At 45.8% G+C, this 19,254-nt stretch overlaps 1 protein-coding gene across 1 annotated transcript in view; it reads right to left on the reverse strand.

Annotated features, from left to right (window-relative positions):
* The window catches only part of LOC311141002 (bone morphogenetic protein 1-like), a 56,268-nt gene that overhangs the window by 6,988 nt on the left and 30,026 nt on the right, over positions 1-19,254 (reverse strand). Inside the window, exons 6-12 of the mRNA XM_084176272.1 lie at positions 19,057-19,162; positions 11,163-11,287; positions 9,372-9,487; positions 1,607-1,709; positions 1,347-1,463; positions 846-991; positions 492-687 (exon numbers count right to left, since the gene is read on the reverse strand). Of these exons, the coding sequence (XP_084032398.1) occupies positions 492-687; positions 846-991; positions 1,347-1,463; positions 1,607-1,709; positions 9,372-9,487; positions 11,163-11,287; positions 19,057-19,162 (909 nt within the window). The remainder of the gene's footprint in view (positions 1-491; positions 688-845; positions 992-1,346; positions 1,464-1,606; positions 1,710-9,371; positions 9,488-11,162; positions 11,288-19,056; positions 19,163-19,254) is intronic.

Below are 19,254 nucleotides of genomic sequence, written 5' to 3' on the forward strand. Positions count from 1 at the left end.
TAACACAACCAATCATAATGGAATTATTCTCAAATTACTCAAAATGTCACCTTATTATGACATCATTTTTACATTACATTTTAGTCATTTAGCAGACGCTCTTATCCAGAGCGACTTACAGTTAGCACATACATTATTTTATCGAACCCACAACCCTGGCATTGCAAACGCCATGCTCTACCAACTGAGCTACATCCCCTGCCGGCCATTCCCTCCCCTACCCTGGACGACGCTGGGCCAATTGTGCGCCGCCCCATGGGTCTCCCGGTCGCTGCCGGCTACGACAGAGCCTGGATTCGAACCAGGATCTCTAGTGGCACAGCTAGCACTGCGATGCAGTGCCTTAGACCACTGCGCCACTCGGGAGATATGATGCTGAGAGATTCATTACTATGAAACTTAGGCTGGTAATTTCTACAACGAGGGCATATGCCATCAGCAATGACTCTCTGGGTGTTATTTTCTACAGTACAAAACTCTTGACATCTGACCTTTGAAAAAGTTGGCAGCGAAGCCAGCCTTGTTGACAGAGCCATCAGACACAAACTTCATCCACAGCTGGTTGGAACTGGTCTTGATGTCATCTGGCTTGTCGTAACCACAGAAGCGTCCCACCAGTGGGCTGTTCTCGGAGTTCCCATCCCTCACCTCCAGGTAGTCATAGGCACAGCTGTCATGCCTCTCAATCTAAGGAAGGGATGGGTAAAAGGGACAAAGTTAGAACTTCTAAGTCATTTTCATTCCTCATACACAGAGGTTGCAGAGGATATTGATGTAGCGGTATGTAAAAGCTTGCTACTGGATAAATGGGGTGAAAAGAACAAGTAGAGGCCCGTATCTCTTACCTCAAAGGACTGGAAGGTCAGGCCGACGTGGTAGCCCTGAGACACACTGATCTTCCATATGCACACCTTGTTGGGCCGATAGTCGTCTGGGTAGTTAGGAGACTGGATCTGTCCGTTATCCTTCTTCACTTCCCCTCCACAGATGGCTAAATGGCAGAGAACATGCAGTGGTCATAGCTATCTATCATATCATTGGCACATTTCTCTCAAGGGGTTTTGTTTTATGGATTTCATAATGTGGATTAAATTAAATGGTTCCTATATTCAATACACCACGCTCTACAGTCTGGATACAATGTTGAGCTGAATTTCAACTCGGACCAAAATCTGATCAATGCAGCATAACGTGCTGGACACACCAGCATGGAGGCAGCCAGACTTGGGGATTTGACAGAATCACTGAGCTGCTTTCAGGCATGTTGTTCAATCTGTGACCCATGTGGCCAGTCAGTCAGCTGAGCTGTGTTGTTATGGGGCTGCTGGCTCCGGCTCTGGCCTTACCTTCATACACAGCGGAGAAGCCCTTCCCCACCCAGTTACTGCTGCTGCGGAACTCGATCCACAAACGGCTGTCGGTGGAAATGATTGGTTCAGGCAGCTTATCCCCACAGAAACGACCTGGAACACACATACCAGACCACCTTATCACACAACTACCTTTTTCTCCAGACACCCTTGTGTTACATTTAAGTGTATTTTCAGCATCACTTTACCATAGTGTATAGTGCATGTATGGGACTACGACTTTCTTAAATCCTAACCTTTCAGAGGGGCTTTCCTGGAGTATCCATCTCTGATCTCTACATGGTCATACCAACACAGGTGACTCCTGTACAGATCCATGGAGGTGAAGTTCAGAATGATCTTAAAAACCAAGAGAGCATGATGATTACTGACCAGATACAGTCCAAACAGTTTCAACATGAGAAGAGAACAAAAATCCAGTGCTGACTTTAAAGGGAGATTTTCTAAGATTACATTATCCTAAGGAAAACGTAGTTATGAAACGGGCCAATGGATGCCAATGGGCCAATGGATGCCGAGCCCGCCCTCGGAAGCCCCGCCTTCCTGGCTAAAATACCGGGCTCGCATTCATTTCCTCAATTCAGTCCCGCTCTGACGGCATGGGGCCAAAATAGGTTATTCCTAGTCCCCTCCTTCAGGGAACAGTAGTAATATTCATAATTGTACCTTCCCTTTCAGTCGGTCACTCTGTATAACATTCTATGCGGACATACAATCACGCCCCAAGCCGGCTCAGAGGGTACCAAACTAGGAGGCCCATGGCTCCAAAATGGGGCCACCTTTTTCCCTAATACTTATCCGAGAAGCCTGAACTGTCAGAGCCCCATATAGGGAACCAGAACCTACTGCAACATGGCCATGCGCACTGACACACTGCCACTGCAGCCCAAGTCCATAGACCCCATGGAGAGGTTGTGTTTTCTCTAGCAGGAGGTAAGCTTGACTTCTTATATGGTGTTGAGTAAAGCTTAAACCATGTATTTAGATTGTAGGTAGGTATTGTAGTTAGGTATTGTAGGTAGTTTACTTAGGTAGTTATTGTAGGTTATTGTAGGTAATTATTGTAGGTAAGGATTGTATTCGGCGGAGCCCGGCGAAGCACGAGGCTAGCTAACCCACTACCTGGACCAACAAAGCTAGCTAGCGGGTAGCTACTGGTAACTTTTAGCAACTGTGGATAGTTGTTTCCAATGTTATTTCACGCTTAAGAGTACCTGTAATTAAGCCAGCTAGCTACCTACCATTCAGCTGTTTTTCTAACCTCATTATCAGAGGCATTAACGTTAGGTAGGTAGTAGCTACTGTACTTAATTACAGCTACTGATTGCAGAAGACCACAGCTACAGCTACTGATGTCTTCTTGTCTGCCACCCAGACAGCTGGTGTCGGGTAAGTTTGGCTTTATACATAGCTTGGGCTTTGTCGAGTAAGGCTTAAACTATGTATTTAGATTGTAGTTAGGTATTATAGGTAGGCATCGTGGGCTGTATATTATTAGGTATTATAGGTAGGCATCGTGGGCTGTTGTGGGTAGTTATTGTAGGTTAGCATTGTATTCGGCGGTGCCGGGTGTAGCACAAAGCTAGCTAGCTAGCTAACTCACCTCCTGGACTAGCTGGTGAGTAGCTATTAGCAACGGTAGCAACTAAATACAATATCCTTTTAGCCAGCCACATTTGTTCGCAGCGCCGCCGTTTTTCAAACAAAGTCAACACAGCAGCCATTGCTAGCTAGCCAACACGACCAGCTAGCTGTACTGTAGCAGCTAAATACAATATATTTGTGCTAGCTAGCCAACGTTTAATTATTGCTGCGTGATGAAAGGAACTAGACACGGACACAAATTATCTGTTTAGTGTGTTAACACACTATTGGTTGTTTGTTGTAACCAAGTATTAGTGCTAAACTGTGTGTTATTGGATGCTAGCATGCTAGTTAGCTATAGCGTCATAGTTAGCTAGCTGAATAAAGTAAGTTGAGTCTATTCCTTGAAACATTGAACCGCTGTAGTTCACAACAATTCTAATTTCTAAAGTGGAAGTTGGGAGAGTTTTATTCAGGTGGTTCAGTGAAACAATTATAGTTTCTGAGGTGAAGTTGGGAGAGTTATATTTGGGAGTTTTGGTTTTTACTCTCTCCTTTCCCAGATGTTTAGTTGATTTCATTCCGATCTCCTCTGCATTATTGTAGCCATTTGCTACAGCCTGTCAACTATGCCTCTGCCTATCCCTGTTCTCTCCTCTCCGCACAGGCTACACAAACGCCTCACACCGCGTGGCTGCTGCCTCTCTAACCTGGTGGTCCCTGCACGCACCCCACACCTGGAGTTCCAGGTCTCATGCAGCCTCTGGAACTGCCGTTCTGCTGCCTGGATAAGAGCGTCTGCTAAATGACGTAAATGTAAATGTAAATGGTTCCAAGAACAATACTTACCTTGCAAGCCTGAAATGTCAAAACTTGTACAAGGAACCGCAAGTCCAAAACAACAGAAAACCTGTCGTGACTTGGTGAAGCGCACATGCGCGCTGCATAACATTGACCAGAGTCGATGAACCACGGAAGCCTGAGGCTCAAACCCACAGGAAACCTGCAGTAACCTGGAAACTGTGCACTCGCACACTGCCACGGCTACCCAAGGCTCAAATCCAAAGGGAACTGTGGTAACCCAGATAAATGTGCAACCTGCGCACTGCCTAACACCCACTCCCGGACCCAGCCATAAGAACACTATGAGCCACACTGAGAGCAGTTACATCCATGCGATAAAACCTCAAAGGTATGTGGGGAATCCCAACTCAGATGTCACCAAATCGTCATGCCCCTGAACAATGCCCAAGAAGCCGCCTCACCCCTAGTGGAGTGAGCATGCACACTGCTAGGCAACCCTTGTCCTTTGCTGTCATATGCCAGGGAGATAGCCTCCACTATCCAATGAGAAAGACGCTGCTTAAAAAGCGCCCTACCCAGAGCTGGATTAGCGAAGCAGACAAAAAGCTGGCCACAAACATGGATATCCTTGGTCCTATCCATCCATATAAGTGCGTAAAGCGCGCACCGGACACAGGCCATGCAACAAACAAACGGAGGAGGTTAAAAAAGGGAACAGCTCGAAAGCCAGGGACCTGTAAGACATAGGCATGACCTTGGGAGCAAACGCTGCATTAGGACATAACATCACTTTAGAGACGTCAGGCGCAAACTCTAAACAGGAAGGGTGTACTGATAGCCCGTGGAGATCCCCAACCCACTTGGCCGACACCAAGGCCATGAACAGGGCAGTCTTGTAGGAAATTACCTTCAGGTCCACAGACTCCAATGGTTCAAAGGGAGGCTCACACAGCGCGTCCAGGACCAACACCAGGTCCCAGGTTGGTGCCATAGGCTTAGACTCTGGTCTGAGCCACCGCATGCCTTTCAGGAACCGCACCAATAGAGGATGAGACCCTGAGGTAGAGCCGTCAATCCCTACATGACAAGCCGAGATGGCAGCCATATAAACCTTCAATGTGGAAAAAGAAAGGCCCTGCTCAAAAAGCTCTTGCAAGAACATCAAAATGTCCACCAAAGAGCTCTGAAAAGGAGAAACTATTTTAATCTGACACCAACCCTCAAGCGCGGGCCACTTATATGTATACAACCCTCTCGTAGAGGGTGCATGCGCCGACTGTATACTTGTAATCACATTCAAGGTTAAACCTGTATCTGTCAAATTCAACTTTTCATGGGCCAAACCCACAGATCCCATATCTGTGGATGTTGGTGCCAAACTCTGTCAGATGACACGGAACCCTCCACGGGTCCCCGCCCAACCGGCAGATGATCTCCGGGAACCAGGGTTGTCTAGGCCAATGGGGATCCACCAGAATCAACAACAGACCCTCCTGACGGACCCTTCTCCACAGTGGCCTGAATCAGGTCCACCGGAGGAAATGCATAGAGCAGGGTCCGAGGCCACTGATATGCCAAAGCATCCGTTCCCAACCGAGCGCCCAGATCCCTCATTGAGAAGAACAGACAACAATGCACGTTTTCTCGTGATGTGTAAAGATCTACGTCGGCTCTGCCGAACCGGTCACATATCTGGACAACCACCAAGGGGTGCAGTCTCCACTCTGTAGAGATAGGACCCCCCCTAGAAAGTAGATCCGCACCCACATTGAGAGATCCATGAAGATACGTCGTCCTGAGTGACAGGAAATGCGCGCTGCTCCATACGAGCAGATAACGGGTCAGGTATAGGAGATGGAGAGACTGCGTCCCTCCCTGCCAGTTGTCGGACCTTACCAACACATGCTGGCCTTCCAACATAGGAAGGAAAAGCCTCAGCGCTAGCAAAACAGTCAGTAGCTCTATCTAATTGATATGCAGCTCTCTTTGCGCTGTTGATCAAATCCCTCTTTCCGAGTATCCCACACACAGCGCTCCCCATCCCAGTAAGTGATCACACTGCGGGACACTACCCGACCCATGAGAACCCCCTACAACAGCAGTTGCGGGTCCCTCCAAGGAGTCAACGCTCTTAGGCACGACTGGGATACCTTGAGCAACCGATGGCAGTGGTGAGATGCATCCAGACACGTACCAATCACCCAGTGCTGAAACAGACACATCAACAGAAGTCGCAGAGGCACCACAGCTATCATAAAGGCTATCAAACCCAATAACCACAGGCACAAGCGAAAAGGCACCAAGTGCCCCAGCTGAAACCGTGCCAGACAGAGCATATTCAGAACAGAGTCCAGAACGAGACCCAGTAACTGAATGCGCTGATGCACGTTTTTTTTATGATTCACTATGAACCGCAGACTGAATATGGGAAATCAGCACGGCAGTGTGGAGCTCCACCTGTTCACTCGACTGTGCTACGATCAGCCAATCATCCATATAAGCCAATACTGGCACAGCACCAGTGCCAAAACCGCCTCCACCACCATAGAAAAGGAGCCGGGCGAAAGTGAGAGCCCAAAAGGCAGGACCATAAACTCGTAGGCCACACCCTCGAAATGAAACCTCAGAAACGTTCTATGGGGAGGAGGAATCCACATTTTTAAAAAATGCATCCTTCAGATCTATGGACGTGAACCAATCGCTGGGACGCACCGACCGGAATAGCTGGCAAAGTGTGAGCATTTTGAACTTTCAAACCTTGAGGTGCTTTTTTAAAACACGCAAGTCCAGAATGGAACGCAACGTTCCATCGCTCTTGGGAACTAACAAGTACCGGCTATACCAACCGCTCTGTACTTCTGACACGGGGACCACCCGAATAGCCTGCTTTTGAAGGAAAGAGGACATTTCTTCTCTCAAGACAGGCGTTAGGACACCGGGGACTATTGACGTAATGATGCAATGAAAAGGAGGAGGATGCACAGCGAACTGCAGACCGTACCCCCTTGTCACCGTCCTCATTACCCATGGTGAAACTGCACGTCTGCCACTGGACGGAGCACGCTGCTAGTCTCCCATACATTATCTCCTGAAGGGGCAGAGTGCCAGCTTGAGGACTGGGATAATTTGGTTTTTCTGTCATGCTTGTTTTCATATCCAACACTCTTGACAACTGTGTGTCTGAATGTGGGGGAAGGAACTGTGTTTATTATGCCCACACCTGGACGATACCGCACTTTCGATACCCCTGAACACAGAGGAACCTTGGGTAGAAACAATGTGCTTTCATGGTACTGCGGTTCTGATACCCGGCCCACACCGGGTTCGATGCCGCCCCCTTGCCCAGGGCAACCCACCTCTGGCCTGAACCCTTTCCTTCAAGCCTCGGGAACTACCGCAAAGGATTTTTGTCCTGTTTTTGTTTCTCCTCAAAACAGGCCTGTAAGGACTCCATAGCCGAGCCAACCAACATTGTTGGCGAAACTGGCTCATCCAAATACATCACCGGCGCCCCCATATTTTACCCACAGCCAGGATAGTACAGCGGGACAGATGCAGCACAAAATCAGCCGTAGCACGGATTTCGTCGAAAAGCTCTGAACCCAGCTTCCCCGCCTCCGCGGTCTCATTACAAAATCATGGGCATTAATATGGAGTTGGTCCCCCCTTTGCTGCTATAACAGCCTCCACCCTTCTGGGAAGGCTTTCCACTAGATGTTAGGACATTGTTGCAGGGACTTGCTTCCATTCAGCCACAAGAGCATTAGTGAGGTCGGGCACTGATGTTAAGTGGTTAGGCCTGGCTCGCAGTCAGCGTTCTAATTCATCCCAAAGCTGTTCGATGAGGTTCAGGTCAGAGCTCTGTGCAGGCCAGTCAAGTTCTTCCACACCGATCTCGACAAACCATTTCTGTATGGACTTTGCTTTGTGCACGGGGACATTGTCATGCTGAAACAGGATCTAATTGTTGCCACAAAGTTGGAAGCACAGAATCGTCTAGAATGTCATTGTATGCTGTAGCGTTAAGATTTCCCTTCACTGGAACTAAGGGGCCTAGTCTGAACCATGAAAAACAGACCCAGACCATTATTCCTCCTCCACCAAACTTTACAGTTGGCACTATGCATTGGGGCAAGTAGCGTTCTCGTGGCATCCACCAAACCCAGGTTCATCGGTCGGACTGCCAGATGTTGAAATGTGATTCATCACTCCAGAGAACGCGTTTCCACTGCTCCAGAGTCCAATGGTGGCGAGCTTTACACCACTCCAGCTGACGCTTGGCATTGCAAATTGTGATCTTAGGCTTTTGTGCAACTGCTCGGTCATGGAAACCCATTTCATGAAGCGCCAGACGAACAGTTATTGTGCTGACGTTGCATCCAGAGGCAGTTTGTAACTCGATAGTGAGTGTTGCAACTGAGAACAGACAAAAAAAAAATTACGCGCTATGCGCTTCACTACTCGCCGGTCCTGTTCTGTGAGCTTGTATGGCCTACCACTTTGCGGTTGAGTCATTGTTGCTCCTAGACGTTTCCACTTCACAATTTAAGCACTTACTGTTGACCGGGGGAGAAGACGGCCAATCCACCCCCAGGTGATCTGCCACCCTACGACACGGATCCATCAAAGGCACATTTACCACCAATGGTTCACGCCGAATCCAAAGCCGGGGCTTTAGGCTGCACGGACTGATGTCATCCGATTCACACTCTGAAAACCCTCCAGAGCCAACCAGGGATAGTATATCATCCCCGGAATCTGGACTCTGTGATCACTGCCAGAGAAACCGGAATGAGCCTCACTCGTCTGGGATGACAACTCCGACCACCGCTGCTGCTCTTTCTCGGCCTCAGACAACCCCATTCCCGAGGTCACTTCACCAGAAGACCCTTCGCCAGCAGCCCCAATCTTTCTCACAAAGTCAGCCCAACGCCCAATGGAGGTTGAACCCAGCCGGAGACAATGGTCACACGAACTTGTCCGAGCCAAAGCGTGTTTCCACCCCAGGCAACAGGACAGCACTCATTCTTATTTACAATGACGGCCTACACCAGCCAAACCCGGCCAATGCTGGGCCAATTGTGCGCCGCCCTATGGGACTCCCAATCACAGCCAGTTGTGATACAGCCTGGAATCGAACCAGGGGGTCTGTAGTGACGCCTCAAGCACTTAGATGCAGTGCCTTAGACCGCTGCACCACTCGGGAGCCACTCAAGAGCTTTTAGCAAACACAAAAACCGATAAACAAGACCCAAAACTCGCAACATCTAGGTTGACGAGTACTCTCTCCCCACTAACAGACACTTAAGCTGGAGCTGAATCTCGTAATCTTCCTTCAGGCTAGATGAAGAGCGAAGAATTGAGCAATTTAATGCAAACCCCGGTATTATAGCCAGGAAGGCGGGGCTTCCAAGGGCGGGCTTGGCATCTATTGGCCCTTTGGGCATGATTTCAGTTTTCAGGTGAATATGATTGGTCGTTGACTCCCCCACATTATGTTATACCGAGTGACCGACAAAGGGAACAGAGTTATCACTAAGTCACGATAAACAAAGCACTTCTCCTAAGACTGCTCCAAGTTTCTATCTCAGTCAGTTTTCCATGCTCTCCCACCTTTTCCCCTGGCGTGACCGATATTCTCCAGATGCAGTGCATGTAGGCTGAGTATCCATTGGGGAAGCCAGGAGAGGAGAAGTTCCCACTGCTTTCCTGCAGACTGTCTCCACATCCTATCCACAAAGAGAGAGAGAGAGACATTAACATGAGGACCACGTCAACCAGTGAAGGATCTAGCAATTCGTTTCTGTCTGATAAGGACTAAAACACTGATTCCAGCAGTAGCATTGAGAAACCGCAATGAAGTAGCCAAGTCCCACTAAAGGGAGACTGTAGGAGACAGAAGCTTGATGCCACAACTATAATCCTGACTCTTAAGAGGGCAACTCTTTCATATTCATCTGCTGATGGTGATGATTATCAACCTCTTCCAGTTGATGAGAAGCGATAGAAGACAGTATGAGACACATTCTCTGTGCATCGTCTCAAAATAAACCTGGCCTACTGTAAATAACCCAATCCTCTAGGAGACCAAATACAACCCTCCCCCTGGCCAACTGGCTAAACCAACTGTGCTACAGGGGATAATTTCAACCAGCATGCATGGCTTAGGGTCACAGTGCTCTAGGGGAACTTCTTACTGAGTTTTTCTTACTCAGTGGGAGTAAGAAAAACATCTCCACCAACTGGTTACGTTCATAGGCTCCCTCCTTCCAGGCCATAAAGCATGGAGGTGAGAGCTTTGTCTAATAATGCTTGGCAGAGGTCTGCTGATGCTAAACCATTAACAAGCACTCGGAGGGCATGACAAATGCTCCCAGGAATGCAGTGTGAATAAGGATCCGCTGAGCTGCGCTCACTGGATCGGTTTTTTCCATAAAAACTGAGAGAGAGACTCCTTCTTAGCTGCATCCCCTGCGCTGCGCTGTGCGCCACATCATCCACTATCCCCTGTTCCACTGAGAGGGAGTTTATCACTGTGGAGGACACATAACACACCCACTCAACCAGCCCCACCTCTCTGAACCATTTATGGTGAAGATGGATGATTCCTCCCACTAAAACCACATTCAGCGGTCCAGTTCTGGCCAGTAGTATACTGTTTATTCACTGAGCTTTAATGTGGTTCTGACAAACCCAATTTTCCCTGTCTGACCCACAATTAACGCTCTGACATCACTTTTATTTTATGAATGACTATTTCAAACTTGTCGGTTTATGCTATAAATCGACCTTACGCCTTTAGTCGTTGTCCCTTCAGCCTTAAAAACCTTATTAAATCTCTAAGTCTTTCTAAAGACCAACATAACTATTGGTAAAGTGTCAGGGCAGTATGTTTTCCTTTAGAACACTTATGTGTTCAGTTGACATAAAACATGTCTTGATCTCTGGACCCTAAGAATAGAGTATGTTGATTCCCAGCCATCATTCTAGTCATTGTCCTCTTGAGACCAGCTGTTCTTTTGAGTCTATCTGGGAAAGAGTGATGACACTTCCTGTCCTAGGGCACTGTTTACACTCCTTCCCCTAGCCGGGGAGTCACAGCAACTGTAGCCAGGGAACCATGCCACATCAATGGTAGATGCTCAACTATTTCCACACGTAAACTACATCTACGAAAACGTTTTTGAGTATTCACTCTCAGTGATATTGAGACACACGAAAAAGTAGAGTAACATTTCTCACTCTCAGGGGTAAGCAAAAGCAACAACAAGCACTATATCATGTCCGTTGTGCATTATTATGTCAACTTCATAGGCCTATTGTTTAAAATCTACCATATGGTATGTACCAACTATACACAAAAATGTGTTTGAATATTGTTTGCAATAATTGTGCTGTTCTTACTGGAACACTTGTAGAGTTTGCGTGCCTGTGTGATATCCCCTTTGCTTAGCCTTGTCCTCTGTCCAATCGGCGGTCTCACTCCATTGACATCATAGCGTGGCAGGATGGTGTCCAAGAAGATTCCTCTGCATTTCAGGAGAAGAGACCGCTGTTAGAGCAAAACACAGCAAAACCGAGAAGGCACTCGCACATATACACTGATACACACTTTCTCAGAAAAGACACTCGGAGGGAAGTGGTGAAGCCTAAACATCCATCAGCCAGCAGCTGAACTGCTGACACTAACACTGACAGTAGGCATTATTCAGGGATCTACTGAGGATGCTGACACTTATGGAAGCATCAGGCCATAGCTTTACCTGTGTGAGTCTGGCAGCCTGGAGCCAGTAAGGCCTGTGCCAAGGAGTGATATACTGTATGGGGAGCAGACAAGGGGCCCCATGTAAAACACTTATTTTTTGTGTCGAAACACCACAAAACACGCACTGGAACATTATGCCAGTTAAGAGAGTGGACCGAGTGTGATGCCAAGCCGTGCTGCCCACCAATGTGGTCTCAGGGCAATTTGTATTATTCTGTACGTAAATCTGTGACACTCCTTCTAGTATGATATGATATGTTAGGTTACATTATGAATGGAATAGCGGTTGTACAATAACATATGAACTAGAGAACGTATAGTATCATACGTCTTACTCGGTGGTACAATAGCATACAAATTGGATGATGTGCCTTATCATACATCTTGGGTGACGTATGATATTGCACATCTTTATCTGAGACCAGGTTGCTTGTTGCGGCATAACAACAAAGGAGAATTAAGGGAGGATTTACATTGGCGGTTAGGGGAACTAACAACAAAGGTTTGGAGAACTAAAACGACAAAGGTTAGGTAAATTTACATAGCAGGTTAGGTGAATTGGGTTATGTTTAGAATATGGGTTAGGGGAAGGGTTAGCTAAAATACAGTGGTCCCCGACGTGACTCGAACATGCAAGCTTTGGATTGCTTTACGATCGCAGATAACGCCTACCTGTCCTCCCCGACCAACCTCCCTACTTTAGTTTCTGTCTCAAGTAACTAGACCATTAGTAAGTATCATACGTCTTGGAGGTGCTCAGAAATACGTAAAGTATATTTTGTATGACTCTGAGGCCAGGCGGTGCCCACTCAGTGGTTCTCATCAGTGAACTCAGCAAAGAGTGGAGCCACACCCATCAGGAGTCCAGAACAGTTGATGCTGAAAAACCAGAACTTTCACACCACTTTCTCACTTGACAATTTGCTAGTTTATCATCTTATTTTCTCTCTCTGCAATGGTGAGCAAAGCCTGCTTCCTGGCTGTTCCCATGGTGACGTACCCATCAACGCCAGGCATGTGCAAACAGAGCAGCCTGAGCTAACAGTTCAAGCACTGTCAAAAACAATGACCTAACTTCATATATTATTATATAAAAACCAACCAATGGACTATTACTGGTCAGTGGTCCCCTCCAAGGCTGTAGGAATGTCCTCCTCAGAGAGCGGAGGTAGTTCAAATGGGACTGGGGGTCAAAACTGACCTCCCACTGACCTCATCATGTGTGCTGTGCAGATGGAAGAAAAACACTATCCAATTCCAACACTTCAAACCAAAAGCCCTCCTCTGACAACTCTATGGGAAAATCTAAAACTTGATTGGTTTGTTGTATGGACAACAACAACAACAACAACAACAACATTTAGCATAAGAATTCCAAAAGAACAAGAACAATTACAAAGAAGTAAAAAAATCAGACCATGGTGGCTTGCCTTTGGCTTGAAAAGGAGTCCAGAACAGTTGATGCCGAAAAACCAGAACTTTTCACACCACTTTCTCACTTGACAATTTGCTAGTTTATCACCTCCTTTTCTCTCTCTGCAATGGTGAGCAAAGCCTGCTTCCTGGCCGTTCCCATGGTGACGTACCCATCAACACCAGGCATGTGCAAACAGAGCAGCCTGAGCTAACAGTTTAAGCACTGTCTGTCTGCCTGTCTGCCTGCAGGAGCCCGTATGCTGGCTGCCGGTGAACAACGCCACTCCAGCCGGTGTCAGAGCAGACAAAGGGCACACTGGCAGGTCTTTATTTGAGTTGGCTCTGCTTTATGCACCAGGCCTGAAAAAATGTCCCCAGCGCAGAGGGGCGGGTAAAGCCCAGGGTCGGGTAACATGCCCCAGACAAAAAGCATGGGGAGCTGCCTTACTTGTCCCCAAGAGACACTTCAAAACATGATGGCATGCCCATGAAATCTTGTCAACAACAATCTCGGCAAAGGCCCTGGCTTCCCACGGTGATTTACAGTAAAAACGCTGTGCAAACACACAGGCTAATAATGGGGAAACAAAGGAAGACATTGGAACAGGTACATCAGCCAATCAGCATCACAGGAGGTTGGTAACACCTTAATTGGGGAGGACGGGCTCGTGGTAATGGCTGCAGTGGAATGGTATCAAATACATCAAACACATTGTTTCCATGTGCTTGATGCCAATCCATTTGCTCTGTTCCAGCCATTATCATGAGTAGTCCTCCCCTCAGCAGCCTCCCCTGATCAGCATGCAGGTGAAGTGTAAACTGTAAACTGGATCACAAACCTCACAATGACTTGAGGAAAGCTAACAGGAGCCCCTTGTCTCCTAATAAGGTGCTCTGAAAACACACTGACCACGCTCTCAATACAATCCATTACTTTTTCATCTCTAAACAGTGAAATAATTAAATAAAGCTGGCTATACTCAGGGAAAATAGGACATGCTTAGAGAGGTTGAATGACAACAGAGCAGAAAGCAACAACAATCACAAACCTACTTCATTGTCACCTCCTGGCAAGCACATTGCCTGTACAGTTAAAGAAATAAAGGGCTAGACAGCCCATTCTGTGCAGTGGCCTGAAAGAGTGTTTGTATCCAATCTCAGCCTCCTTGTAGAGAAAGAATCTCTCCCGGCTTCCCAGAATCCAGTTGCCACGAGCGCATGGCAGTTTATTTGAGACGAGGTCCAGACAGTGAGGCTGCAATAGGAGGCATTGAGGAAAGGGCCAGCCTCGGTGAAAAAGAGGGCAGAAAAATTAGAACAAAAGGAGAGCTAACAGCTGGTTCTCATATCAGAGAACTGTGTAGTAATGATTACGGTCTGGTCTGGTCTGGCCACCCTCTCCTCCAGCTCTCACTCGCCTTGCGTGTGCCCAGGCTCACGTTACATTCACACTGGGGAGCTGGGGCCTTTCAAACCCTGTTCTGCAATTGGGAAAGGGGCATTGAATTGGAACAACAATCGCTGGTGTCGATGTCTGTAGCGCTAGACAGTTTCACATTTTGTTTATGTAAAAGATCTTTAGAAGAAAGTCTGGGTCAAATTGCACAGCGGGTACCAAAAATTCATCACACACATGGCTGCGGGAGGGAACCTCATGTTACCGGTATGTTAAACTCAGTGCCAGGATATCCCCCCATTGTCATGCAATCCACTATAGACTGCACACTGCCTGACAAGGATGTCATGCAACCTTTATGCTGGGCTTGTATGACTTATGTAATTACAATGACACCAAATGTACAGCTCAATCTCCAACTCAGTCCCAAGTGGACCTTTTTAGCTTTGCTTTGATCCAACGGAAACAGAAGGAAACAGTGCCAAACTGCAGCCTAAAAAAGCAAGGGAATGGGTAAAACCCAAATAAGCATGCAGTAGTCATAGAAGCTGGGCTGGTCCAAACCTCAAACAGCCACGATGACACCACTGTCTCTGTCTGTGACTGACAGGACAGCATCTGGAGAGATTTCCAGATGTGTCAAACAGGGAGTCTGGGAGAAATAAAGAGGTCAGCTGGCACAGAGGGACACACTGGCACAGTGGAGTATCATAAAGACCATGACACATTCACTGCTCTCCTTTTTAAGCATACTTTAAGGCCAAGAAGCAATCTTTTGTCATATGAATTTCAAATAGCAGCAGCATGTACTGCAACAGCACTAAAAGAGTTAGGTTGGAGTGGACAGCTGTTTTCCTACTGTATATTATTACAAAAAAATCTAAACACAGGGAAAAGTGAGACAATAAGACAATCTTAATAGATTCCATCTACGTGGCCATAAAAAAATAATAAGCTGGGGGATCTATTACACCCCTTATGTCCTTTTTAAAGACTGCACAAACCATCTATGATTCCTTGATCACAAAAGCCACAATAGATCAATCATATTAACTATTTGTTGAAAAATCTATAGCCTGCGGTCAGAACACACCTGGAAACAGGTGACTCTCAGAGATTTGAGCGTCAAGTCAATGTCAAATCAATGTCGGGGAAATTACATTGAATGGTCTCCATTTCCACATACCTAAACATGTTTGTGATCATTAGTGGTTGACTTAAATCACGCTAGCAATTGGAGTAGACCTGACTTTTATTTTTAACACCAGGGAGCCATGAAGCTAGCTAGCAGACACCTCAGGAATAAAACCCTATAACCTCCTACAGAAGCCTGGTATGTGGGATCATGTTGCTAACGATGATCAAAGCCACTTCAAAGGGGTCGTATGTGGCATAATGAGGCAGTTCACACTATGAGAGGATAACTTTTACAAGGAGCTTCAGAGGTATGAAAGTGCCATGTAGCCTGATGTGATGCAGCAAGGCCACTGGCGCTAGCGGCTCTACCTAAACCTAGGGATGGATGTGAAGGTTTCCTGGGCTGCTGCTACACTCAGACAGCTGGAGCCAACCAGGGGAGGGATAATTGGAACAACCTGTGGCTATGGGTAAAAGCTGGCTCATCAAAAGGTAGACACAATCAAACCTTATGGGCAATTCCACGGGAACGGAATTGCACTGAGACTCAGATTTTCCCACTTAAAATGTACACCAAACAAAAACCGTTGATTTCAAAATTTAACAAACCATACAACTCTATGCACAAGGACTATTTTTAACAATTTACACTGACATTTTTACAAAAAAATCACATTTACTGGAAGAACAGATGCAAAGTTCAGTAACAGAATTTTGGTAAAATCTCCCTCAGGTTTTTATGTGTCCACGTTTTCCAAAAACTCTTAAATATCTGCTGCGAATTAAGATTCAAAGACGTCTGCAGAAAGAATGGGGTGTCAGCTATGACATGACACATTCACTTTGTAAAAAATCTATTTTGGTTATTGAACTACAGTAAGTAGAGTGGATTTACACCCGGTAACGGAATTGCGGTAACTCTTGGGTCCCTGATCTGTACTACACAGAAATGCATCATTATGGATATGAATGTCATTCTCTTCCGGTGATGAATCCTAAATAGGTACACAAAGGTAGAAATATGCAATATTGTTTGGGTATTATTCTACACACTGGCTATTATTTTAATGAGCTCTGCCCCCAAACAAGACCAAATTTGGTTGGTCCAGACCTTACCAAATCTGTACCAATCATAGACGTCTATGTTTCACAAGTTTGGACATCAAAGTATAGCACAGTAGCCCTCAGTAGAGTAGAGTTGAGTACAATACAGTACATTATAGTGTACTCAACTCTAGTGTGCTCTACTGTGTACTGTACTCTACAGTATTTTTTGGAAATTCCGTTACCGATTTATTAACGGAATTTAGTTTTAAATCACTTAATAATTCATAAACAAAATTGATATCAGTAAAAATACTATAACTAATTGATAGGTCTACCTTTACTTGTTACTTCTGTGAACTTTCATTATCCTCCCTCCTAATGAGGGAGAGAAATTTGAAAATATATTTTGGTAACAGAAAGGCAATATTTCTTATGCTGGGCATACACAACATGACTTCTAAAATCGTAACAATTTGGACGTGCTCATATTTCGCGATTTCCTTTCCCAAATCTTTCATTCCGTCCATCCTCAACCTCAGGACGTGGGTGCTCACATTACGATGATTCCCTAGTTGGTTCTGCCCTGCATTTCTCGGTTGTCGTAGGAAAAAAATTCTGACATGCAAATTGTGAGCTGCTTTATTAGTGTGTACATTATCATTTGCAGAAACATTCAAAAACGAGACAGAGGCCCAGAATATGGACTTAATACGGAAAAAAATTATGATAATATTAAATAATTTTTTTGATTTCTCTCATGGTAGGACGCAGACGTATATATTGGTGGAATTCGTTTTGCATGGCCCGGTGCCCCGGTGGTTGGGGATTTAACCTATGGAATGGTCTAAAATAATTAAACTCTACCATCCGGGGCACCGGGCCATGTAAAACGAACTCGCCCATTGAAAAGGCATCCGCGTTCTCTCCACAGCTCCACCAATGTCTTCCATCACATCGATCCACATGGTGCGTGTTGTTGTTGCTTTCCTCTTCACCATCATTGTTTCAAAAAATTCTCGGGACATCCGACAGGGTCCTTGATCCGCTCAAACTATGCCAGTACCGACCTACTGATCCTAGCCCAACTTCATAGGATTTCACCCAAATCATAAAAATTCATCTGGGACGGCCAAAACATGGCGAGTTCGTGGCAAAATCGTGTAGTGTATGCCTGGCATTAAACTTACAGAAGGCAGAACCATTTCTCCAAAACTAAATATAAGTGTTGATATTAGTTGGTAGGGGTCTTTATTTCAACATTAATATTTAAGACTTTTTCTGGTAGATGTTTTTGAAGACCCCCTTTCCATCTGTTTGACCAGAAATCAAAGCCTTCGCTTAATTCAACATTTTAGGATGGAAAATTGTTAAAAAATGAATATATGCTGTAATTTCTCAAAAATGTAGACTTTTAGCTGTCATTTGACACCCAATTTGATATGCTCCTATGAACTTTACATGTTGGTGCTCATGGGTCTTTTTACATGGAAATAGCCTTATCCAACAAATACCCCCCTTAATACATAGCTGCCACTGGATAGCATCCCCACTGAGCGACGCAGCTACCTGAAAGGCTGGAAGCAATCAATATGATATATGCCTAACACCATTATACAAAACAGATAGGCATTGTATTACATGGGGTTGGTAAAGCATGCTGCAGTTTGTGTGCATTGATTTTGGTAGGTGCCTTTCTACTCCTAGACTACAGATGGACTGGGTAAGGTGGGCTACACAAGATCAAAAAGTTGCTGCTGTCTAGGAAAACGTATAAAACATACACCAGGATTGAAAGAGAAAGCTCTGTAATCCTGCTCTTTCTGGGCCCAAAAAAGCTAAATGGGCCAGATGTGTCAACTCTAATGACATGTTACTCCAGGCATTTTGGTGGATTACACTTTTTTACCCTCAGAAATCTCATTACAAGGACAAGCAATATAATCCTTTCTGAATCTCACAGAAACCACGTCAGTTCACCCCCTGAGCATTTCCACTGCACGCTCAAATGTAAGCCGTGACCGTTGAGAGAGTCTAAAGATCCAAGCCAAAATAAACTTGCGGAAGAGAGAGAAAGAGAAGACACTCCCAAAAAGTATTATATTCTGCAGCTGTTCTTCCTTTAAGCCAAGGCACTGACACATTCATGAGGTCCATCACTGAGTTGTGTCTTTGTCCTGCTTCCCTGTACTTCAAATTCATCAGACCAACCATCATACAGGCTAAGTAACAGTGGGAAGTCAGCAGTATATTTTGTCCCCCAGGCTATGAATGTCGGCAGGTCATTAACTGAATAGTATTAAATAATTCTAAGCTTCAATTTGCACCACCTTTCCTAAGCCTTGAAGTCAGCCCCTGGCATTGACACAGTAGAACTATGAAGTGATTCTGCAGTAACATCGAAAAGACCTGAAGTGAGACATGAAGAGAGCAAAAGTTACATAGTCTGGGAAACTGCTCTCTGACCTAAACTGCAACTGATTTCCATGATGTCTGTTATGTTCTGCTGTGTATGAAGTGGAACTTGGCCCAGCTCCTACCTTGAGAATGTATTCCTGGCATAGTGCATGATGCTGTCAAAGTCATACACTTCACCCAGAGAGTCCACCTCCCCTGGCTCCATCTTCAAGAAGTTATACTCCTGTCCTGTGAATGGACGCAAGAAAACAGATACTGAAACCTGCAACCCACCCATAGCTCAAATACTGAATGGAAAAAGTGAGTGGCTATATCCTAGA

Source organism: Coregonus lavaretus (genome assembly GCF_964263955.1).
Source record: "Coregonus lavaretus genome assembly, chromosome: 14".
Classification (NCBI taxonomy): Eukaryota; Metazoa; Chordata; class Actinopteri; order Salmoniformes; family Salmonidae; genus Coregonus; species Coregonus lavaretus.